At 39.6% G+C, this 25963-nt stretch overlaps 1 protein-coding gene across 3 annotated transcripts; it reads right to left on the bottom strand.

Annotated features, from left to right (window-relative positions):
• Nucleotides 1–25963, bottom strand: CDC42EP3 (CDC42 effector protein 3). 3 transcript variants are annotated; one of them, XM_052681963.1, is made up of 2 exons: nt 25823–25963; nt 1–2071 (listed from the first exon to the last, which is right to left on the bottom strand). In XM_052681963.1, the coding sequence occupies exon 2, from the start codon at nt 1803–1805 to the stop codon at nt 1044–1046; it is 762 nt and encodes a 253-aa protein (XP_052537923.1). In that variant the 5' UTR covers nt 1806–2071; nt 25823–25963; the 3' UTR covers nt 1–1043. The 3 variants fall into 3 exon arrangements, with proteins under 3 accessions (XP_052537923.1, XP_052537943.1, XP_052537933.1); XM_052681983.1 differs by lacking the exon at nt 25823–25963 and adding an exon at nt 24769–24787; XM_052681973.1 differs by lacking the exon at nt 25823–25963 and adding an exon at nt 10370–10623.

The raw sequence follows: 25963 nt of genomic DNA, 5'->3' as shown, positions 1-25963 counted from the left end.
GTAATTTAATTTGTTTTATTGTATTGCACAAGATATCTATGCAATCCATGTAGATACTGTATTAAAGGATCCACGTTTCCCAAAACATTGCCTGTTGCAGCACACATCACAAGCATTGTGAATAACCAGTGCCTTCTTGAAAAATCAAAGTTTTTGGTTGCAAGTTTAAGCATGTGTGGCAATAAATGAAGAAAAAAAGCAAGGAGTATCAATACATATTTGTTTTCAAACACACAAATATACAATTTTCAGAAGAGCACCAATAATGTCAAGCAATTATTTTGATGAGATACTGTATGTGTAGGCTCCACAATAAAAAGCCAAGATACACACAAAAATATATTTCAACTTCTAAAATAATTTAACCATCATATTTTGCATGTGTCACCTGTTTACAACACATCATTTCATATACAACATCAGGCCCAAAGCCTCAAACTGTGAAAATTCGTGCATACTCAGAACAGTTGACACTGAAGCTGAAAAAGCCTTCAACTGTTTACATCTGGATACAGAGCAGTATAAGACTGCAGAAATAGTTACTGTGAAGATATAACAGAAATGATACTACGGAAAAATGAAGAAGAACACAACCAAGACTCCAAGCACAAGGTTTCTGAAAGAGGCCTACATGTAAAGTGATGTTGCAATAATTTATAACAGTGAATAATTAATACCAATCTCCTTTCTGACACTTACAGAGTCTCATATGTTCAGAAGCCCATGGAAGTGAACTAACCAAATGTCACGATCAGTATCATCCTCAAATTCTGTTTCTGAAGTTTCTGATCATTATACTGGTACTTAAAAACATTTTATATTTGCTGAAAACTGTTATTAAAATTTACCTTCTTGCTATGAGAATTTAGTGTCATAAAAATTATGAAAAACAATAGGTAAAAAAATAGTACTTTATGAATATTTTTAGAAAACCCGTCAAACAGCTGCAAATACAGCTGATTTTTAAGTGTCTCTTCTCTTGAACTGTGTTTGTTTATTTTTATTTAAGTGAATCACTTATAAGAAAGCAAGGAGTACCAGCTCTAAGATTTATTCTTGTCCATTACATTGAGGACCTCATCCAAAAGTGAAGGTCCCAAGTCAAGTTGTAATGAGAGAAGAGAGCCTGCAAGATCTGAAAGGGATTCTTCTGACTTTGTCTTGGTTAGTTCACATGGAAGTCGGCTATCTTCAAGCAAATCAACTGTTTGCCAATCAGTGCATCGTTCAGAAAAGCTGGATGAGTTACTGTCTCTACCATTAATAAAATGCGATGAAGAACCATTTTGTTCCCATACATCATCTTTGTATGTTTCTCCATTCCCCGTCTGTTTACTTTTCTCCTGCAACTTCTCCTCAATTACTGGCTCACAGCTAAGCCGTGGGTTTCTTGATGACTTGACGGATTCTTGCTTTGAATTAAACGTCACTGGTGACAATAAAGGTAACATAAGAGCTTGAGAACCCCCAATGGCAGGAAGGGAAATAGCATTTTTGAGCACTGGTGATGGAGTTTCTGTAAACATGGATTCAGAAGTGCTGTTTGCCCTTAAGAATTCACTGTGGCCACCAGATTGGCTAACTCTAGTTTCTCCTTCATTTCCAGGCAACAATTCGTAGTTTCCCTGCAAAAAGGAGATGTCTCCAAAAACATCATGTTGTCCCTCTTTTCCAATATGTATGGTGTGACGAAAATCTCCAAGTGGTGGACTGATCATATCAGGAGACAAGATATCCCTTAGTTTGAATTTCTTCCCTTTCTTATTGTTAGCGGCTTTCAAGTAGATGGGTGTCTTGGCTGGCATCTTGCTTCTAGATAGAGGGGGAGTTGTGTTAAAAAAAAAAATAATAAAGGAGAAGTCCCTTACAAAGCCAGTTCTTCTCGGGAGACCTTCAGTGTGAGCTATGTTACATCATCATCTTGTACCAATCTTGCACATCAAGTCCCCTTCTTCTATGGTAGGGAACTTCAGGGTATGTGAATGTCTCCCGTTGGAGGATTCTGCAAGACGGAGCACAAGTTTCAAGCCGGTTAGCAACCAAACATCCAACTTCAAGAACTTGAGAAGACCTGCGTGGGATACAAAATCAGGTTATCATTAATTTTTCATGGTTCATTCAGTCCTGTTTTCACACACACAAAAAAATTAGCAATGGTACTGACAGTTCCAGTCTGCAGATTAACATTATGATGTTTCTTCCCTTCATTAGGCAGGATAAAAGGGTTTAAGATTAACAACATCTAGCTAACCTTTCTCTGACTTTATAACTTGTTTTGAAGTCAGAGTTTCTTAGACACGGTTGCTGAGCACAGTCCATTTGGTAAACATCACTATCTGAATCCTTCTTCTCATTCTGACATTCAAAATGCTGGTCTTGAAGTGCAAATGCAGAAACTGATCTGTAACATTCAACAACATAAAGCTTTTGGTAGATGCAGGAAGACTAAAAAGTCACTCAAGCAATTTTATTTTTTTTTAGTGGGAGTAAATCACCTTGGATTTGAGAACTTTTGATATCGTCATTTATAAATTGGAACAAACTGTCACAAATAGCTTTTCTGACAAATATGCTAATGTAAAAGGATAATTATAGACATCTGATGAAAGTATTGGTCCACATCCTCAGTTACAAATATCTGAACATGTTTTAGAAGGGATTGATTCTTGTGACCATAGTCTTTAGACTGCAGGAATTCTACATAGCAATTAGTTTTAGACTGTAGCTCATGAGCTATGTAGGCCATGAAGGTATGGTGACTCAGAACTGTTGTGTACATCAAATCATTTTAAAATAAAGTTTTCCTACTAGAATCTTGTCTCTGACAAGTCTGATAAAGCTGTCCAGAAGGGTTAACAGGCTATTGGGTCAATTGGTTATGGAAAAAAATACTCTTTACTAATGCTTTAATTGTGTGATTCTTTGCTCAGGAATCAATAAAAAAGATACTATAAGAATCTCAGAATAAAAGCATTTTTATCCTGGGCATCTTTGTACTCTTCCCAATTCAATCCAGAAAGCAGAGCATTACAGGCCATTCCTCACTAAAAGTCCCAGCCCCAAATCTCTTACTGTCCATTTCCATTCTAATTCTGTAAAGTAGCTTGCAGTTTTTTTCCACAGAAATGCGTCTCTCTCCCTGTGCAATACCTGAAGAGAAGCTACCTATATTTTTCTTCATTTCATGCATGCCCCAGCAGAGATATTCCTTCATCAAATTAAGTCCAGCAAGAATCATCAGTTCGAAAGCTTTGTACTGGCAATAAAGACAGATGGCCAAGAAGTATTTAAGCATTTTCACAAATCCTCTAACCTGAGTAATTAGTTCCTTCAGTTGGCTGCTTAACTCTGCATCACAAGGGGAGCTGGGAATCTTGCCAAGTTAGCATTTTGGTTTTTGATTTCCACAAAATATCTACTGCACTTCAGATAGGGCTGAAAATCACTTCACACAGAAGTACAACAGATATATACAGAAAATACTGTCATACAAAATAAGCCAAATGTTCTATGAATGCAGAGAACATTTGATACTTTTAAGCTCAATTTTGAAATGCTTGCAATCCTGCACAGCTTCCCTCTAAACAAAAAAATGCTAATTCATTAGGATCTACAGAATACCATGGGATTCCAATTACATACCAAAACTCCATCTACTTAACTCCCTTTTGCATCTTACAGTCTATACAGTCCTAAATAAGATCTCTGCTTGTGCCATGCATCGTAGAACAGAACTGATCACTCAAATCAGCTACCTTTCAGATTTTAAAAAGTGAAATAAAATAATAAAATAAAATCACCACACTGTCATCCCTCACCTTACCTTGGTTATCACTCTACCCTTGCAGCCAATTTAGGAACACAACATCCTCAACTCTACAGAGATTGTATGTGGTTGAAAGTGAAGCCTAGTAGTTACTAGTTTCAAAGTGAAAGACCAATTCTATATTTTATTCAAATTATAGTATAGAGGAAAAAAATGCAAACACACAAAAACCTGAAATAGAGCAAACTTTTGGTCATTCAGATAGCAGTTCTGGACTATAGTCCAGATAGTAAGTTCTTGCACTATCAGAAAATCCAGTAAGGGGCAGTGTAAAACCACAGTACCTCAGAGGATGCTGCAAGAGATTTCAGTGCCAGGAATTATAATCCCTCTTTACAGAGCAGCCTCTGCTCTTGGGAAGGCCTTGCCTTCCACATTGCGAATGAAGAGAGCATTAAAAACTGTACACTTACTGCAAGCAGCATTTGCTCTGCTAAAAACAAAAGCTACTTTTGTTGCAAATTTCATGAGTCATCCCATTGAAAATCCTGAGATTACAATTTGTAGACAAAAGATAACGGCTCTGTATTAAACAGAGGGCCTGTTTTTCAACATACAGTATAACCTAGACATCAGAGAACCATAGAATGGCTTGGGTTGGAAGGGATCTCAAGAACCATCATGTTCCAACCCCCCTGCCACAGGCAGGATTGCCAACTGCTAGATCAAGTACTAGATTAGGCTGCCCAGGGCCCCATCCAACCTGGTCTTGAACACCTCCAGGGATGGGGCATCCACAATCTCTCTGGACAATCTATACCAGCACCTCACTGCCCATTCACAGGAGAGGTGCTCCAGCCCTTTGATCTTCATGGCCCTCCTCTGGACCCTCTCCAAAGCCTCGACATCCCTTGTGTATGGGAGCGGACACAGTACTCCAGGTACGGCCTCAACAAGGCAAAGTAGAGGGAGACAATCACCTCCCTCACACTGCTGCCCACTCCTCTTCTGACACATCCCAGGCTACAATTGGCCTTCTGGGCTGCAAGAACACATTACTGGCTCATGCTAAGCTTTTCATCAACTAAGACCCCTAAATCCTTCTCAGCAGGGCTTCTCCCAAGGAGTTCGTCTCCCAGCCTTTATACACATCTGGGATTACTTCCACCCAAGTGAAAAACCTTGCACTTTGCTTTGTTGAACTCATTAGGTTAACAAGGGCCCGCTTTTTGAGTTTATCAAGGTCCCTCCAGATGGCATCCCTTCCTTCTGCTGTATCAACTACACCACTCAGTTTGGTGCCATCAACAAACTTGCTGAGGGTGCATTCGATCCCATCATCTCTGTCATTGATAAAGACAAAGAGTACTGGTCCCAAGACAGACCCCTGAAGGACACCAACTGTCACTGGCCTCCTCCTGGGCATTGGTGAAGCTGTGCTGGCTGTTTTAGAAGAGCCTTTTTTTGATAGATTTCATCTCAGTAACTAAGTGACCACTTAACCAAACTAAAAAGCAGAATGAGAAGCTATCAGAAAACCAAATGCATAACTAAAAATCTACAGCCTTAGGACTGCCAGCCCACAGTAGAAGACTTCGTTTAGGAGAATAATCTGAGAGGATTTTTCTACCAGTTTAGGAGATCTCTAGATCTCCTTCTTTGAACAAGATCTGAGCATGAGCTAAGACAGAAATTTCAGCCCAGTGAAAATTAGAGTTTTATTTTGGCTGTAACTCATTTGGCTGTAGCTCATTCTCATTCCTGTCACTTCACACTCTCATATAAGTGTTTTGCTTGGTAACTAAGGCCAATAGTGTCAGAGGCACTTCTCAAATTGCCTTGTGAACCTTCTGTCCACTCAGCAACTACCTTACCCACAGCCTGAAGTTTTCAATGGATGCCTCAGTCTATCCCACAGGCTATCAGTAACTATCTCAATATCTAAGCTTTAAACCAGAGACAAATTAGGGTCCTTGTGCAAAAATTTATTTGTGCACAAATCCCAAGAGACGTAGGTCTTTAGGCATGGTCCTAGGTGAATAAATGATAGAAATAAAATCCTGTTTCCACAGAGCAGGCCAAGAAGCAAGGTTTTCTGGGAAGCCTGTGGGCTTTCTTTAGGTCAGTCCCTATCAAGAATTCTGCCTTACGCATCATTGGCTAAAATCATTCAAAATTAACAGGAATCCATTTCCAAAACATCATTAAAAAAAACAGGGAATTATCACACAGAGCAAGTCACTAGGAGAAAAAAAGACAATATGTGCATTATTTACATAACCAAATGAAAAGACAATGATACAGCAAAAGACAGAGATAAGCTATGCAGTAAGTTGGTGAAACTTTTCTATCTAATGAAATATCTGCAAGCACAGCCCTATAAGGCTTTAGAGGTTCATTCTGGAATTTAGCTACCAGTAACTCTCACCAGCACAAACTGTTGAAACCCGCCTTGTCCATGCTGATACTTCCAATATGCCTGAAACTACATCAGTACAAACAATGTTATTTTAATAGAGGCTTGAAGTCATGCAGTCGTTGTGAGTAAAACTAACTAGCACTACGAATAACTAAGTCTACAGATACAAGAAAATCAGCAGATCATGCACAAGAGAGCTTACCTCTCACATTCCTGTGGATGTAGGTGTCTATCAACTGGCAGCCTCTGCAAATGAGGCCACTAGTCCATCTACTTCTACATCAATTCATCAGTGAGCCTTTGCTTATACAGCCACCACTTTCTGAGTAAGCATAACCAAATCAGGCAGTAACACTTCCTCTACAGATTGTTCATCTAAGTTTACTTGGTTTCTAGGAGGCCCAGCCTCTGAATTCATCTGTATTAAAATCAACCATCCTGATTGGATTAAAAGCCCTTACCCTTTTGTTGCTCCCTTCTTCAAAGAACTTGCACCCTTCTGATTAAAGCTACAGATTTAATTACTCCATAAAAACAATCATGCTAATCAGACTTCACCACAACTAATCTTCTCCAACTGTATTCACCCTAGTTTCCTATTTTATCTCATTTTCACATATGCCTTTTAGAAAATGAAGGGCAAACACACACACAAAACCCACTAAAAACAAAACAACAAACGAAGAAGAACAATAAACAGAAAAATCCCCATTCCTCCCAAACTTACAGGAACACAAGTCAAGAGGGACTCTGCTATACACTTCATTCATGTCTCCATTTTCCTTCAAAGGTCTAAGTGGCCTGCTAATCCCTGATGTTCATTCTCTTTCCACTTAAAAGTCCCTACATGCGCAGACCGCCCACAGTAATTTACTCTGCATAGGCTAGTCTCCAGGGAAAAGGCATCAATTTGTAACCTAAACACTGTTTTTGTGTTTGTTTTTTAATACATATTCCGCAACTCCTTTAATCTTTCTTTTATACGTAGTTTTATACAACACAAACATCTCAATCTTCCAACACAAGACATGCTTTCTGGAACTAAGATCACTTCCCAACAATCTCTTTTTCTGGTCCTCCTTCTCTCATTCATATCTTTCTTTAAATATGCCCCAAACTAGACAATATTCAAACTGAGATCTCATCTTCTCTCTCAACAGCGTATCTGCATTTTTCTTTTAGTATCACAACATAGTTGGCTTATGTTTAGTTTGTGGTCTACTAAAGACTATCCTCTTTAGTGAAGAACAGTTGCCTAGCCAGTTATTCTACATCTTCTTCATGACTACTGCCTCCGCAGCAAAGCCTTAAAACTCACTGCATCGCATTCTATTAATTGCAAACACTTCAAGTTGTGAGGATAATTTTAAAGTTTAATCTGGGCCTCTTCACTACGTGGGTTTATCAGCACCTACAGATATAATAAGCATACATTTGAATCATTCATAAAAACATCATGTTGCAACAGAGATAACTACAGCCCTAGAATTCCTCCTGCTATGTCTTTCCAGACTAATAGAGGTTAAAAACTCCAAGTTGCTACTACTTGAAGTAGTTTGAATTTTGAAACAACTTTCTGCTTGGAGGTAACTAATAGGAATGAGTAAGGAAACATGAATATACTCCATAATATAGATACATTATTGAATGACAAGAAAAGTCTGGAAAACATCAGCTACACATAACACAAACTGAGGAGAAATAAAATAATAAATAAAAAGCAGAGGACTGTCAGCCATATTTCCTTCTGACTTTCTCAAGATAAGAAAATCATCTGAGGATACCTTTTCATTTCCCTTGCTATAAACACTTTTTCTCATGTGAATTGTATGGATAAATAATACACTAGCAATGAGCATTCCTGAAGGGGTGTTAGTTGTCCCTTAATGTAAGCACAGACAGGGACAGACTGAACACAGTGTCTTTTCCTCCAGGTATCTTCCATTTGTCTAGCACACCCCAGCCACAAAAGTGCTTATGAATGAAAAGAACCCAAATTCCTGAAATTATTTTTGGTTGTTGACTGCCTTAAATCTTGACAACCTTTCCCTGCATAATATCTTGTCAAATGGATCAAGCTAGAGTAGATCATATTAACAAAGAAATACCTCCAACTATAAACCATTAAAGTATGTGTGCATTATACTGAAACGAAGCCAACCTAATTATAAATAATTGAAGGATAAAATTAACTGTGAAAACAAACAGCTGTACCAGCACAGCTAGAAGGGGCTGCTGAAGTCACCCAATTTGGGGCTGCTCTCTAATTTGAACAACTGGCCCCAGACTCCAGTTATTATTTTGTTCTATATCAGCCTGTGAGATTACAAAGGCCTTTTATCAACCAGGAACCTTCACCCCTGTTAAGGTACTTGAATATTAACCAAGTCATTTCTCAGTAGTCTTTTTTGATCGAAGTGAACAGGGGGAATTCCTCATGTGGTGATGGTGGGGGAGTAATTTTAGGCCTTCAAATATTGCTTTCTCTCCTTTGAACCCTCTCCAATTTTCCAACAGCCTTTTCAGAGCAGATCAGAATTAGTGACAACGTTCTCATGCAGCATACACTCCCTTGCAGCACACACAAAGAAATAAAATCACTTCTTCCTTTCCATCATTTCTCCTCATTTATAAACAAGATCAAATTTCTGTGCCTATCTTCACCATCTTACAACAGGAATTTTCCAGTATTTACAAGCTCTTTGATAGTAGTACTGCACAACAAACCCTTTAAGATTTCTTCTGCTGATATAACAAAAAACAATTCTCCAAGCAGAATGAATTTTATTACCAAAGTTAGCAATTTGTTACCAGAGTCGTTTGTAGCTCCTGTGTGAGTTACCCCATCCATTTTTTTAAAGATGGAGATAAGCATATATTCATCTAATCAACAAATCTGGCCAGCATAGCCAATGGTAGTGCTCATACTATGCCATTTGTCCAGTAAGATTCTATTCTTTAGGGGGAAAAAAAAGGCTTTCCAAGCTATTGTTCTCCAGAAAGTAAGCTGGATTTATGTTCTTCAGCATAAAATGCAAGGCCATAACTCAGAAAGAAAAAACATTCTATCTGAATGTACTCAATCGCCTTCTTCATCAATACACATCCTTAGTCTCCATGATCTGCACATTTGAACTGCAATAATTTTATTTGCAGACTGCTCAAGAAAACACCATTAACCCCAGTGCTGTATAAGACTGTTGGATGATTTTAAATGAAATACATTCCTTTCTGATGCCGGTGTCCTCCTGACATTTACTCTAAGACTCTCAATGTGTTTAATATGTTCTTTGTTGACACTACAGAGAACTAAAGTTTTAACAATTTGGCTGTGAGGCAATACTGAGTAAAATGCCTTATACATCGTGTTGTTTTCTTTTTGTTTTCTTTTCTTTTTTTCTTTTTTTCTTTTTGACAGTTGTGCTTTTGACCACTCATTAGAATGTTTTTAAAAATATCCATTAAAAAAGTACCCAGCAGGCTTTGGCCACAGCCTTCTTCTAGGTTTGAAAACTTTGCATCTTTTCTAGAACAATAAAAACCTCTTGTCTTTTCTTCTCTAGAGACAAACATTTAAAGAGCTCACTGGATTCTGCTGGTCTGCTCCATAGACTGAAGCAGCTCTCTATTATATTCTCCTTAGCTTTGCTAGCTGGTACATTCATACACGTGGATTTAATACTATATAGTTCAACTTTATTGTTGGCTTTCAAAAATTGGGCGACCATTCCAATTTAGGCATAGGTACATGTCTATACAAAGTCCTAAATGCTTCTTAACTCATGCAGTCTGTGAAGGTGAGGTTATATCAACCAGGTTGTACACTGAAGCATGGTCACCTTTCCTCCTATAAAGCCAGCACATAGAATGAGCAAACAGCCAGGGATCATAAACTCACAGGCCACAAGAAGAAGAGGCTTAAAAATCTTGTCCATGAGTTCCCTTAGCACTATAAAAAAATTGCCAAAAAGGTACGAAAAAACCCACACCTCTAGAACCAAGCCCATCTGCCACCTAAAAGATTGGATAACCGCTCTGGCTGAAATTTCACCAGTGAAGAGAGAGGAAGGTTTAGTCTTTACACAGAGAAGCTCCCTGACACACAAGACATGTTCACCTGAGTGCTGTTAGACAGAAGAATCAGAAGGAGCAGGACTGCCCCTTTGTAATTCTGAGCAGCTTACCTACATAGCTTTCTCCTTTAACACAGAGGGTGTAGTTCTCCAGCCAAGCTCAGCTCTCAAAGCTGGTTTAAGAAGTTTCCGCCCTTGTTTCCTCTCTGTTTGTTCCCAGATCCGCACTGCAGTTCCTTGTACTCTCAGCATGCAGGCAGATCTACAGCCACACTGCAAACTGGGCACAGCAGCAGTTCTCCCCACTGACTCAGTTTACAGTAAAGGCTTGCAAACAGCTGCAGTGTGACTGCTGGTAACACTTCCAGAGAGAGTTCAAGCCCAATATAACTTACTGTCAAAGACATTCTCCTCCCACCATCTGCGTGCACACACTTGACCCCTTATAAGCCAGCTCGGATCACTGAACTGGATGAAAACTAACTAGGAAAGGGGTTTAAGATCACCTGGCTGTGAGTGGGACTGCTACTTCCAGCTGCAGCAAGTCATTTGAGCAGCTCAGAGAGCAAAGGGTTCGGGCAGAAGGGACAAGCAATTCTTAACCAACACTTCTGAAAGACAAAATGTCCATGGATTTTTTTTTACACACTTCTGATGCAAAAATGACTTGCTACTTCCACTAGTGTCTCTCTTCGGGTTCCGAAAACTGGCATAATCTAAAAACAAAGTTTTTTTCAAGATATTTTTAACAGTTTATTATTACTATTGTTTTTTTAAATAGATCTCTAACATTTCCTTAACTGGCAGCTACTGACAAAAGGCAACCTAAAAATAATACCATCTTGCACGATCCCATTCAACCCAACTCCAGCCCTTTACCCACCTCTCCTCCAATTCTCAAATGCTCTTCATCTCTAAGGTAAATATTCTTTATCGTCTCCTTGAAACACACAAGTGACACAGGCATATTACAGTCACCAGTTCTGTTTTTATTCAATTTCTCAAGTGTTTCACTTGAAGTATTTACCATCTTAAAACAGCTGATAAACTCATTTAAACCAAACTTGAGGGCCAGAGAACCCTCTATATACAAAGGTTAATTATGAAGTAGAGGTACAGAACTACAGAGGAAATTTGCACAGGACATACTTGTTGCACTGCATTGGAAAGGATGCATTCTCTGCTCTGTTGCAGTTCTGCCTTCTCCAAGGAGCAGAATGGCCATCAAGATGAGATCAAAGAGCATGGGGATAGGACAGAAGGAAGGAAGGAAATTATTCAATGAATTAATTACAAAAGCTTTCAGTAAATTTCTTATTTGGTCTAAATCATGCTCTTCTTAAGGAATGGGGATGAAATCACAGAGTTAATAAGACTTTAAAAACTGGTCATCCGTATGCAGTGCAAAGTAGATTGTTAACACAGGTAAACTAAGTGATTTTGTTTTACTGACCTTACAAGAAACATAAGGGAAAATGTGGAAATCACTTTACTACAAGCTTAAGCTATACTTCTAACAGAAAAAAAATGCTACTATTTGAAGGCAGTTTCAGCAGAGGTAAGAGTAAGTAACAACCAAAATACACATTATATTCTGTCTCTGTTCTGCAGCATGTCAGCAACGCCTGTGACTTGCCCCAGCTGATAGGGCTGCATCACATTGGACAGCAGCTCAGTGTTCCCCATTTCCTCTTCACATCTCTTTTTGACATGTGCTCAGTTCTGTCAACTTGAGTTGCTTATAGTATATCGATCCAACTTTTTTCCTGAAATATATCAGATAGCATTGGATTACATTCACTTTCTGTGCCAACAGTTGTATTTCACATACTGCACTCAAAACCAGGCAGAGTTAAGCAAGTCTAATTTGAAAGAACTGAATATACTCAGTACTTCTTTTTTCCATGTTTGGAAGCACTACAGAGATATACTGGCAGAATATTCAGAGTGGCACTGTGCCAGTTCAGTTTGACTGATTAGCAGCTGATATTTCTTTCAAACTGTAAACCCCACATATCTAATTAAGCTGATTGAAATACTGCTGTCCCAGGTCCCAGGAAAACCACCTTCTTGACACTTGGGGTTTTAGCTCAGCCAGTACTCTGCTACTTTCTCCCCATTACTGCAGCTATATTTCCAAAGATAAGCATGTGTGTATGACACAGCTTAAGCCAAATGGCATATGAGATGACAGCATCTGTACACAGAGATTGGACCTTGAGCTTGCACGTGCAGGCAGCATGACAGAATAATTAAAGGGTCAGAAAAAGATGCTGAATCCAATGAACTCAATCAGACCTAATGTACTGCAACTCCTGTTCTTTAGCAGCTTTTTGAAAAGGCATTTTGCACACGTTCTTGTTCTCTGTGCTCTCTGCAGGGGCTCCAGCTCAGGATTTTGCCTTGAGACTGTAAAAGAACATAAATCCCTGTGTTTAAAGGTCAATATTTCCAAGTGCTCCAAAACACACATTTTGTTTTCAGAAGTAATGTCAAGGGAAAGAGTATTGGCGGCAAAAGAAAACTTCTAGTAGGCAGTCACATTAGAGTAATGTAATCATGACTCACGCTCCTCACCCATTTCCTGACTAGGGTTGTGCATGATCAAAAGAACATCAGCCACATGCTGCCTCTTGTTAATGTTAGCTAGCCTGAAAGCATTACAGGCTACCAGCAAACAAACTCATTGCAGAATATCCTATTTAAAGCCTGGCATAAATTGACAGTGACAAATGCAGTGGTGTAATACCATACTCAACGAAAACAACAACTTGCCCTTGGTGAAAATAGCAAGTTACGACTTTTTATGATGAGTTCTCCTATCTAAATAAAATCTCACACACTTTGAAAGACTGTAAATCACTGAGATGCAAAGGGAGAGGAACACCCAGTTGTTTGTTAGTCTGTAAGGAAATACATGAAGCACAGACCTTTTGAAGAAGATCATAGTAAACTTCTCTAAAACTAATCTCTCACCAGAAAGATTGGAAAAGAGCACACACGCTGGGCCTAAGCAGTTTTCACTGTCCAAGAGAGACGCTGCAAGAGGCAATTTCTGTCTCAAGGTTCAGTTGTGTTCAGCAGGAGTAAAGTGTGTGCTTAATTATGCAAATTGATGTTCATTTGTATAAAGAGCTCTTCAGCTGAAAACAAATTTCAGATCCTTCTCGGGATGTTGGTCACATTTAATTTGTTCAACACCCACATTAATGAAAAACCAAAAATTAATCAGATGCTTCAACAGAAACTGGGCTAGACTTCAGGTAATGTAGATGATGACACCTGCAGTCCTCATCGCCAAGCAGGGGATGAGTTCACACTTCTCACTCCCTCCTACCCTCAGGGGAGAGGTTCACTCTCCTTTACAAGTGCCAACTAACTGCTAACTATGCTCAGCAGCAGCCTCCATGTTCCTCATGCAGCCTCCTACAAGGGATATCAAAGGCAAGAGAAAGCCTGAAGCTGACCATTAATTATATCACCCATTGCCCATACCATTGTCCGTACAATTTACAGTGAGCAACAGGAGCATTCCACATTCAGCATACTGAAAAGACTTATACTGCATTTCTGATAGCCAAATTCCACCTGAAATAAATAACTTGACTTTCATTAGTGCCTCAGCTTGCCTCTCACAAACAGCATTTTAGGAGAAACAATCACACAAGGCAGAAGGTACACTGAGGTCTGGCTAAATGAACACCAGCTAACTACACTAGGCCTATGCTTTATCTAGGTGCACTAATTACTTCATGGTTGAGAGAAACTAATTCTGAAACCAACCAGGCACACATTAAGGCCCTTACATGGCATTGCAACACTTGCTGCAAGACTGTTACAACTCTGCTTGCTCATCATACATTTTATTTACACACCTGTAACAACAAAGAAATGAGGTGCTGCAATCCCCGTGGGCATGGATGCACCTCTCCCTTGACCCAAGCGTGAGCTGTTACCACATGCTCTGAGTAGCTCCTGTACCAATTCACATACCTGGGATGGAAGGCACTGGGGTGTAGGCAGACTAATAAAATAATGTTATTCTGAGACCTACTTCACCACGTAAAGGGCACATTTATTTGCTTAATCCTTTAATAGGTAGGTGAGATGAACTTCTGCTTTTACTGACAGCTATTTGAAAGACGTTTCTAATGGCTCCTGCAAGCTCCAGGGAGTCAAAAGTCAAGTCATGGGAGGAGTGACATGTCATTCAGTATGGTTTGCTATCCAACTGACATTTAAGGAAATGTGACATGTGGTAGAGCCCAGGACAGACACCCACAGAACTAACAACAACTTCTGCTCAAACACTGGAGGGAAAAAAACAAACACCAAGCCTCAGAAAATAAAAGCAATGTAAAGACAGTGAGAACCCAAGCCACAGCAGGGCATGCCCTGGTATTCCTGATGTGTTTAGAGTAGGCAAGTGGAGCACAAATTGAGATTAATTTCTTGGTCCTGAGAGCTAATAGAAATCATATCCAGGCATAATATCCCCCATTTCATACTGTAATAATGCAACAGGATTGTCTTAATTTAAGGCACAGCATAGCTTTCTCTTATAAAAGTCCAAGCTGTTTCTTATGACAGAAATAGCCTCTGCAGAAACACAGGGAACCTACAGTCTCTAGCTATTAAAATTACTACTGAAGTTTTATATGCCTGTTTTTTTCTGTTGCCTCCTCTACCACCATTATTCAGTATTTTCTACTCTAATGGATGAACCTTTTTTTGCCAAAATCTCTATAAACATTCAGTTTTGAAGTTCAAGATGAGTAATTTCTTTATATTATGAGAAAATACTCCTTTACAACTTGAGTCAATATACAGCTTTACAGCTATTCAGAACCCATTTAACTGCATACATGGCCTTTGAGTGAATAGCAACAGAATTTTCCTTGTTCAGAACTCAGTGAAGCTTTAGAGAAATATGATTTTCTTTTTGTGTTATTTAAATCCACTCAGAACACAAAACATGCTAAATACAGGTTATCCTACAGTAACTCAAATTTATATATGTCCTGAAACAGAAATCCTGCCACAGGAATTTTAAGCTTTTGCCATTCCTGAAAAGACCATAATTTGTTCACTTTAGAGAATGAAAGTAGAAACAATTTAGGATGCAAAGTGAAGAGAGACCAAAAGAACCATGAAAAAAATAAAGAAATATTTACACTAGTAAAATATTCATACTATCCATATTCAACTGATTACCAACTTGCTGTATAACAGCCAACTTTCATTAGTGTCCAGGCTCCCAGTTTAATCTCTGCAGCCATGATTAGGAAAGCTCACACCTTCCCAGGTGTTCCACCCTGTCTGCAACGGGGCAGGCAGTATCAGCCAGCATACCAACACAGGATGAAAGGGCATTACCTCTCGAAACAAAATTACAATATTTTTGTTTATAAAATTGAGAATGGCTGAAAATTCAGAACAGATATTTAACCTACCTTGAATTTTGGTGGTTAAACTCCTGGTGACTTATTTTCCAACAATATGAACTAAATGTTGATTTAGAACTTGACCACTCCTAATAAATAATGAAATTCCCTTCACACCTCTTGCTATTTACCTTTCTCATGTAGAAGAAGATACGGAAAGCTTTCCTGTATGTTTTTCCAGACACCAAAATATTCTTCCTGGACTATCCACTGAAAGGTTGCCATTTACTCCTTGTTCAGACTTACCACTCATATCCGCAGAAGAACATGGGAAGAGTTTACCAACATAATAAACATCTTGGTTCACATGCTTCATTTAGAAAGAAACAACTCCTCACCCTAGGAAGTGCAATGAACTCCCATTCCTGTTCCTTCTGCTAACACATTCCCTAACTAAGTGCAAGAAGCAACCATGAAACTAAAGTAACTTTTTGAAACACACTACCATATAGCAGCCACTGATTACTCTTTTCAGATCGCTTAAAAGTACAATCAGGTTTACTTTTTGAGAAACTTAATTCCCATCTTCTCTCTCTGTTAGTAGTAATTAAATGAGCGTAATTATTACAGGCAGTAACTACTTTAAATCAAATCAGAGTTAGGGCTTTTGTTTCACTAAACAGATTAGAAGATGACAAAAATGATACAACTGCAATGGAAGAAGGACAGTTTGTACAACACCCAACAAAGGCATCTCCTCTTCTAGCCAATGGGATCTCAGAGCAGGTCAAATACGATTTCTTACACACCAGTTTAATGTGCCTGACTTTGTTGAAATTTTTACCTATCTGTACATAGTAAAGAGTGATGACAGTCACAGTCACACTGAGGATGTTCCATATAGAAGTTGTGGCATATCTTTCTACTATGAGATATGACTTGTGTAGGCATTCCACTCGGCAGAAGGACTTTCAACCTACCTTCCCAATGGAAGCTTTTTAAATCTTTAATTTATCCATTGCAGTTGGAGAATTACTCTAAAATGACCTGCACTGGAAGACTGAGGATCATAGGGAGGAGAGGAAATGAGAGGAAAAATGTGATTTGCTGATCATCAGCATGGCAGATGAACATCAGAAAGCTGCTCAAGCTTTCTGCCATATTCACACATTCAAGTTTAAAATTTTGACTAAATCACACAGGCCACACTTTTATGATGGAAGATATGTGCTCAGAAACAGTAACAAAGTTTTGCAGGCCAGGACAGACAAGCAGCTGAAGCAGATCTTCTTTTGCTGCGGTCAAAAGGTCTATTGCAACCCCTCACTGCATAACAGAGCAATGACAAGGGAAAGGAAAATTCTGTATTTGGCCATTATTATGTCTGTTCCTGGTAGCCAACATTCCAGGAGGATGTCACTAAAGAAAAGAGCCATGACTCTAGATAATTTACAGAAACAGACCCATGGAAAATTGAATCTGCTCAGCTACTTTGAAAATGAATTGATGAGTTGATCATGGGCTGTAACTAACTCATATGGAATAAAAACATAATAAGAGAGTACATCCAGCTCCCAGCCACTGAATTATGCTATTATGTATGCTTGCTAGCATGTAGCTAGAGAAAGCAAAGGAAGAAAGAAAATGTATCTTCTCTGAACAATAAGAATGTTTTACCAGGGCTTGCAGTGGATTCTCTTTTTTTTTATTAATTCATTTATTAACTTTAACATTTTTTTCCCCACAAACAAACTGCTCATGGTCTAGTTCAAACAGTTCAGGGGCCACACTGACACAGAACGTGGTAACTATTCAGGAAAGGTCTACGGCTTGTGATAGACACGTTCCCTACTGTCTGTTAGGGCTTTTAACATTGAAGGTATGAATAGTATTTTCCCTTTATGAAATATGTGACCTTTCTCTTAAGGATTAAATATTTTGGAAAGTACTCGTATCTAGAAAAAGCCATACTAATTTTCTTAGAGCCCTTTTGTCCACAAATTATGTTTTCTTGGCCATAAAGATAATTATGAAGGCTGAAAGGGTAAATTTCCTAAAAGTTATCAAAATAGAGTGCTCATCAAAACTGCTGTGCTTGGAAAGTTCTAATCTTTCAGCAGAAAATAGTAAGAGAACAAACAAACAAACAAAAAAAAACAACTATGTTTGACACTGCTTTCAAATCCTGCACAGAAAATTGAATAAATTATTCCTTGTCGAATTGTCACAAACAGCTTGAGTTCTACAAGCTTTAAAAGCTGTTTCTCCTCTGATGCAAGCAGAAGGGCGCCCATTTCACCACTTAGCCTATTCAACGTGAGCAAGGAAAATGTAACATTTTAAAAGATCAACTTTCAAAAAAAAAAACCTCAAATTCATGATTAAGTGAATTCATTCCATGTCCAATATTAAATACTCAGTTCTGGAGAAAAGAACAACAAAAGAAAAGATGCAGCTTCATTTACTTTCAATCAAGAGAAATTGAGTTAACACTTGAATTTTAACACACTAGAAATACCTCTTATTTTCAAGCCTGATTGAAATTCATGAGGTTCACCTGGGCTCAGCTCTAAAGCTTGCCCAGGTCCCTCTGTAGACACCCTTTCTCTTCAGCATGTTGACTGCACCACAGAGCAGCCAGAAACCAGAAATTCAGAAAGTCTGGTAATCAGTGATGGCAACAGAAAAGAAGAACCATCAGCCCAAAGTGAGAAAGGTCAGAACCTGTGTGTAAGAACTAAGAAAGCAAAACCAGGAGACAACATACAGTGGAAGCAAGGAAGAGATTGACTGTCATGCACAGATATGCAAAGAAGGTTTGATACAGGAAAATGAAGTAGAATTGAGCAATATGAGTTAATTCCATGTTTAGAGCGCTTATTTGGGCACTGAAACTTGTTTTCTTACAATTTTTTCAGTTTCATGAAGATAAAATCTTTGTATTTTCAGAAACCACGTGAATGCACTTAAAAGATTTGCACTTTAGTGGGTATGCTCTCACCAGTGGCAGTGTCAAAAAACTTCCAACATTTCTGTCATCAATCCATTACTTGCCACTCCTTTTCTTTCTCCTCTGTATATCCCAATAATCCAGCTCTTATCCAACACCACAAAATACATCGCATACAATGGATATTCTTCTGCCAAACTAGAGGCATTGTTGTAGTCCCAGGGTAAAAAAAAACTACAGCTAAAAATGAAGTTAATTATCAGACAAAAACATGAAAGCTGCATGGAGCATTTGCTACTTGATTATCACTTTCACTTGGAGAAGTAATGTTTCTTCTTATCTATCTCATAAATTCCTTTAGGAACTCCTACAGATTCCTAACCTACTTGGGCTCTTCCTATTGTAACTTTTCTTCCTCAGGACCAGAAATAACTATTTTTAAGAGAACTGTACAGGCCACTCTGCCATAAAACAGATGCCTTTGTTTTCTTTGCTGTTGACTTTAGTGGATCTTATCTAAAAGATTCTGGAGACTGAGATGGGTTTTCACCCTGCCTGAGGGTATATGTAGACAAAAACAGCTGTACAGAAAAACAGAAACAGCCTCCCTCCTCAACTAAAACCATACAGTGCAAGTGGAAAAGGACAAACAGGAAGAGAGGAGCTGCCATACAAGTTACTGGCCTACTCGGTCAACAGTCTTGTCCCTAACAATCAATTTGCTGTGTTGTCTTCTCTGTACTACTAATTATTTCACATATCATTAAGAAGAAACAAAGAGTAGACGTGGTAACATTAACAATCCAACCTATTCAATTCAGTCTTTTCTCAAAGTGATTAGATGCCAGAATTCTCTTAATTCTAGGCAAGAAGTAAAATCTGAGCAATGTATTACTAGAAATCCGTATTTTTGTGGCAACAGGAGTTCTAATGACATGCCGGGTGTATTGTATTGCACATTATAAACTGTGCACACATAAAACAACAACTCACAAGAGACAACTGATCAGTTGCGGCCTTTTTTAGGACAGGGAATGCCATTCATTTTGTAACTGTTGTAAGCAACACCTCTCCTCCTCTTTCCATCTTTTACCCCAAAATGTTTGCTTGGACTGCAGTAAAATACATTTCCATATGTCCACATATCCTCTGTGTGGGCACACTGCTCCATTCTCCATACTCCCATCTGTTTTTTCAATATCCAAGCAGAAAAATGCTGCTCACAGAAAATGCAAGCAATGCCCCCAGACACACTGCATCTTACCTTCAGTGGCTATTTTTCCAAGGTCATGTGCCTGAGAGAAATGAGCAAGCAAAGGACCAGCTTAAACTTAACGAAGAGCAACAATCTCTTGCATCTGAAGAAAGAACATGTGAGCTGCATCTGACACGCAGGTCCATCAATAGCACTATTCTTTTCTTTCCCCATTTCACTCACCATGTAGCTCTCTGCTACTGTTTATGTCTTTCCTGAGTTGGGGTAACCCCTAACATTCTTTCTAGGAGCCATGCATCCTCCAAAGAAGGGAGACAACAAATCCATATAGCCACATAGCATTCCACAAATGAACAAGTCACGCAAAAGCTGAAGAGAAGTGCCTTTGCACCTCAGTGCTGGGCAAAAACAGCATGGCTGGCCTTCACAATAAACTGCAAAAGGCAGAATCTGCACTTTCTTTTTCTACCTCTCTCACTGTGACACATGCAGCTTTTGGCATCAGTGATGCTTTTGCATTATTTTTTACATTTACAGAAATAGTACTCTCAAAAAATGAGTCTTACTAATGCTTTAAAATGTCACACAGCATGAAAATCAAAATTGATTAAGCTATATTTTGATATCTGAACCATAAGAAGATGGACCTAACAGATCTCTCAGGATAATTTTTAAACAAGAGATTATGCTTTAGTTCCCAGAAGGCAGCTTAATCAAATCCAAAAATAAAGACTGAAAATTAATACTGATGGCCATTCCCCAACAGAATTCTTAATTAAAAACAGTGTCAGAATATCTGAACAAGGTGCTTTTCCTTAAAAGTGGTCCATAACACTGAAGACAGTATTTGTGGTGTACATCTCAAGCAGAGGAAAGAGAAAAAGCAGAACAAAAGATTCACCTCAAGCCCCATTACAACTTGGACTAATCTTCGGCCAAACTTCAGATCTAATTTATCCAAATCCAATGAGTAAATAGAATTAAAAGTTAAACCTAATCAAAGTATACACCAAATCAGATTAACTGAGACAAAAAGATAAAGTTGTGGTTTCTAGAATATACTTAACATCGTCATGAAAAAGATGTATATGTAACTGCACACACTCTATTTAGGTCTTAACTAGAGCTGGAAATAAACATACAAGAAAGAAGGTATGGAATCACTTCTTAATCACAATGGATTCAAGAACATAATTTTAAAGGTTAGATTCAGTAAGTATTAGAATCAAGAGGAACATTAAAAATTGTTCTGCTGTTGCAAGGGTTTTTCAAGGTTCTAACTTGAAGTATTGTTTTTTTAAAATGTAAAAGCTCTCTTAATGAAAAGAATCCATTAGTGCTGCTAAGCACTTCATGAAAATAAATATGGGGAAAATTAAACAGAAAGACAAGAATGTAAATGTGGGAAAGGAAAAAAAAAAAAGACAAAACAGCAACTTTGGCACTGTCTTCTTGTACTTACTTGGTATTATTGTACCACTCAAGCATTAAAAAAAAAAAAAGTCTACTAAATGTCTATTATACTGGAACTGACCCAGTCATACAGCTTGAGAGAACTATGCTCTTAAAATTCAAGGGGGTGCTTTATTAGAACTGGAGGAATAGAGTCAAAGGGAAAGCTAGGAAATCCAAAGATTATGTTACTTGTGCAACCATTAGTTGAATCTTTCACATCTACACTGGAACACTGTCCAGCACGACCAAAACGGCTATGACAGAGCAGAACCTTCAGCCTTAGTTCATCATTTCAGATGCATCCTTTCTTTTGCTACTTCTCACCTCGTTCATCCCATGTACTGTCTGAGGCAAGAGGGCTAGAAAAGCCCTCATATATCTATCATCATATTCCCCAGATATTTTTTTTGTTTTAGGTATACTTGCTTTTGCCATCATTAGCAAGCTTTTCACATTGGCTTTTTGGATTTGTTTCACTTCACTGTTACACTATGAAGGTTTTTTTACCAGGGAAAAAATAATTTTCAGACTAGGAGTTTGCTCGTTGGCTATTTTTATGATAGCTTCTAATATTTTAGAGAAGGAAAAAAACCCAAAACATTTGGAATAAAGACTCAACACCTGTTTCCTTTGTTTAAGGCACGATACAAATATTCAGATACACAAAAATTTCTACAGCACAACAGTGAGAACCAGACTTGAAACATCTGGTATTTCAAAGGAACAGAATAAATAATAATAAATTAAAAATACACCAAACACTACATTTTAAACTTCCCCAGCAAAGACAAGAAAGCTTTATTTTTAGAAACTTCTCTAAAAAATAACTTTAAAAAGTAAAAATTACCTCTTAACTACATCTAGACAACCTTGCAGAGACGTGACAAAGCAAGTCGTACTAAGAAGTGTTTCAGTGACCACAGTTTGTCACCTGCACTTGTATCTCTACAGAAGACCAGCTGCTGTTTGCACATAACTACAGAGAAGTTCACTTAGATCATTATGAATAAGCCCCAGCACAGTAACTCACTACATCATCCCATTTCACTTCTTATCTAACTTGTTCCACCTTGACTTTTATGATGGAAATCGAAGCAGTGCATAAAACTGGATGAGCTTTCCTCTACTATTCAATGAGCAACATTAACACAACATTTACATAGTTAAGTTATAAGCTGTTGAACCACACAAGGTGAAGACTGAAGCCCTTTATGTGGCACCTTGGCACCAATGAGATACGACTCATCATGTTTTAAAAGTATTGTGCAACTTGCATAATTTCAAATATAACAATATTTCAAATTAGATTTGCTAAACATACTTTCAATAAAATAGTCTCACAAAAAGAACTGCTATGGTCATGAAGATAAGTTTTTAACTATAACTTTCACATTTTCAGAGCTTCAGGTATTAAACTGCACTACTCTAATATGGGCACAGCCATAAGCCTGGACATGGCTTATCTCTCACATCAAAAAACAAAAACCACCCCACAAAAAAGAATGAAACACACTCAACAGTTCAGTAAGCTCTCAGAAGAAAAAACGTCCAGTCGATTATAAAAATTATTGATTAACTGTGCTTCTGTGCACTTAACTAGTGACTGAATCATAAAACAAACATTTCTTCCCACACCTGACTATTCCATAAATGTCAATGAAACCCAAGTAATGGTGTAAATATACCCTTGTCAACTTGGCCAACACTGTCTACTTGTAATCATCTCACATCATCTTGGCAGAGTGATTTATGAAGCTCTGTGTCTTGATTTAACCCTTAAACTATGAATAAGTTGGTTCCAACCACTCCTACTACATTCTTCCCACTGCAGTCACCATGATGGATCAATATCATTGCTAAAAGAATGCTGAATACTGTAAAATACTGTATGTAAGAATTATATTCATGAGTGTCATCCAGAGCTCTCTTATTTAGCACAGCACTGGAAACATATATTCTCTTCAGCATGAGCTTTACCTGGGCTTTTTCTCACTTGCAGCATCTAGTTCTGCCATCCATCTTCACACAAAAGCCTCCCCTGGTTGGTGGTGCTTCACATCCACTCTCAATAGTCTACCCAGCGATATCCATCAGAACCAGCTGCATGCTTTCACTGGCTAGTAACTGGGCTGCTTTGCAGTGAGAAAAAATCCTTTAAAAACAGTCTAACCATCTAACCATCTAACACCTGCATACCGTGCTCTTCTTATCCATATTAAAATTCAGACCCAAGTTTATGTGGAAAACACCTTTCTATCACACACCAAAACCATCAAGGTATACCTTCAGTCAAATGCCCCCCTGTGAGTGCTATACTGGTGGGGCTGTGTTATGGATAGCCCTCCCAGTCAGTTTCCTTGTACTGCTGGGAGGGACAGCCAGATAGCTCTTCTGAGATAGCTTCAATCTTGACAAAAGATATTGACTCTGCTGCGATTGCGATAAGAAAAATAAAAAGGTAGAGAAGTGAGTTTTTTGTTTGTTTTTCCAAAGTTACATTTGTGTGCATTTGCAAAAATGCATGCATTTGCATGCAAAAGCCAAAAGAAGCACTACGTGACTTGGATGTACTGCAACTCTTGTGAGGGTTGTGAGGGTGAGCAACGTGAGCACCTCCGAACCCCCAGGACACCATGCCAGGAGAAGCAGAGAGAACCTGAAGGCAAGTTCTACATGCAGAAGGAAATTTCTTCTTAAATACCAGCACAGTTCCCTCCCCTACCTTAAACTATTTCTCAAGACTTGGGCAGAGGACCAGAATTTCTTCTAAAGGAGTCACCTAGCTTAGAAGATTACAAACCGAAACAGCATACGTAATTATGAAAAGCTGAGAACAAGACATGTTTTGCCATGAAACGTCTTTCTCTGGTTACAGCAAAGCTTCTATCAGTGGCTTGGAACAGTTTGAAACACCTCTTTGAAGTCAGTGTGACAGCAGTCAAACGGCGCAGTGCAGAGCCACGCTGCCCCAGGGAACGCGTGGCTCCAGGCTGCCTGTCGGGCGATACCATCTCTTTCCTTTCCAAAGGCACCCAGGCCACCACCTGGCGATGCTGGCTGGCTTGATGCATCACTGAAGAAGGCAGGACTACAGCGGGAGGTAGTTTCAGCAGCCTGATTTTCACTCCTAGGAGTGCACAAGGTGCTGCTGAGAGAACAGGAGTTGGGATTATCTTTCATCTAAGGAGGAGATGGGCCCCATTGTTTCCTTTGCAGATACTGCTGGCTTATGCTGAGGCCAGGAAAAAAATTGCTCCTTTCAGTATTCCACCGACTGGAGAACCTGCTCAGTTCCTCTCCCCTGCACGCTGTAATAAAAAACAAATGTTCAAAGCAAGGAATGCCTTGAACATAGGAATTTTTTGTTACTTTTCTGAACACTTCTGCTGAAAGACTATCTTTAACATGCCAAAGAACTGAAGTGAAGCTTAATGCTAACACTACCATAGGCTGGACCCTTTCAGAACAAAACACTTTAAAAATAAATCCTGGCAACAGCAGTCACCTGCTGATAGGCGCTTTTATGTTCAGCCAGCTGCTGAGATGCCACATCTGTCACTTCTTGCTCCCAGTATCGCGCTTTCCTTTTCTGTAGGGAAGGAGAAAATTCTGTTCCTGGCACTGTGCTGAGCATCACGATGCCTTTTTTGGTAGCTCTGTCATTCCTCCAAACATCTGAGCCACCGCACACGGATTTCAGCATTTCTGCTGCTGCCGCCTCACCAACTGCTCACTTTTTGATGCTCATACCTTAAAGCATCTGTTTCCCCTGAACCACGTTACATATTTATGATCTATACATAACTGAAAATACCAGTCAGTATATAAGCAATTTCACTCCTGGGCACTCTCCCCGCCTCCCGCACCCAAATGCTTCTCAAAGGAAAAGATCCAGATCATGTTCATTTCATTAAACAATTTCATAATAAGCCCTCTTCCTATTTTTAAAGCATAACAACAGTCTACGGTGACGCAAGTCCTAAATTAATTGCTTCCTCTACTTCACTCCCTTTTACATTTTCATCCACGACGAAATGAGCCCCTCTCCTCAATCCGCCGCTCACAGCTCTCCACCGGCAGCCGAACCCCGCACCGCCCCGCACCTCCCGCCCGGGACTCTTTGTCTGCGGATAGCAGGAGCCGCTCCCGGCCGCCGCTCAGGTGCACCCGGACGGACGGATGGAGGGACGGTCGGACGGAGGGATGGAGGGCCAGGGGGATGCGCGGCCTCACCCCGCACAAAACGCAGACGCGGTGCGGGGCTGTGCCACCGACACAGGACGGGAAATAGGGACCGGAGAAGCCCGCAGCGGAGACAATGTGAACCCATTATCGGGGGACGAACGTAAGATCTGAATTACGGTGATGCAGAAACACCCCGAGCCATCAAGCAGAACTGCACCCCAACATGAGGATTCATTGATAAATGCCTCCGAAGTGCCTCCCCTCCCTAGCTCTCCCGCCCGGATCGCTGCGGGGCCGCCGCCGCCGCCCGCAGGGGAGGCCACCCCGGTTCGGAGCTCCGCACCGGCAGCCGCCCGCCCCGCTCCCCGACTCACGGCTCTGCCGGCGGCTGCCGCCGCTCCTCGCTTCTCGCTCCTCGCCGCGGAGCCGGGCGGGCAGCGGGGCCGCCCCTCCGTGACCGGCACCTCCGAGCGCCCGTCAGCGCGCGGCCGGACGGCGGCGGATCCCCGAGTCCC

The sequence above is a fragment of the Tympanuchus pallidicinctus genome, unplaced genomic scaffold (assembly GCF_026119805.1).
Source record: "Tympanuchus pallidicinctus isolate F22 unplaced genomic scaffold, pur_lepc_1.0 scaffold1, whole genome shotgun sequence".
NCBI classification, from domain to species: Eukaryota; Metazoa; Chordata; class Aves; order Galliformes; family Phasianidae; genus Tympanuchus; species Tympanuchus pallidicinctus.
The sequence above is the reverse complement of the archived record's forward strand: the minus strand, read 5'-3'. Positions and strand labels throughout refer to the sequence as shown.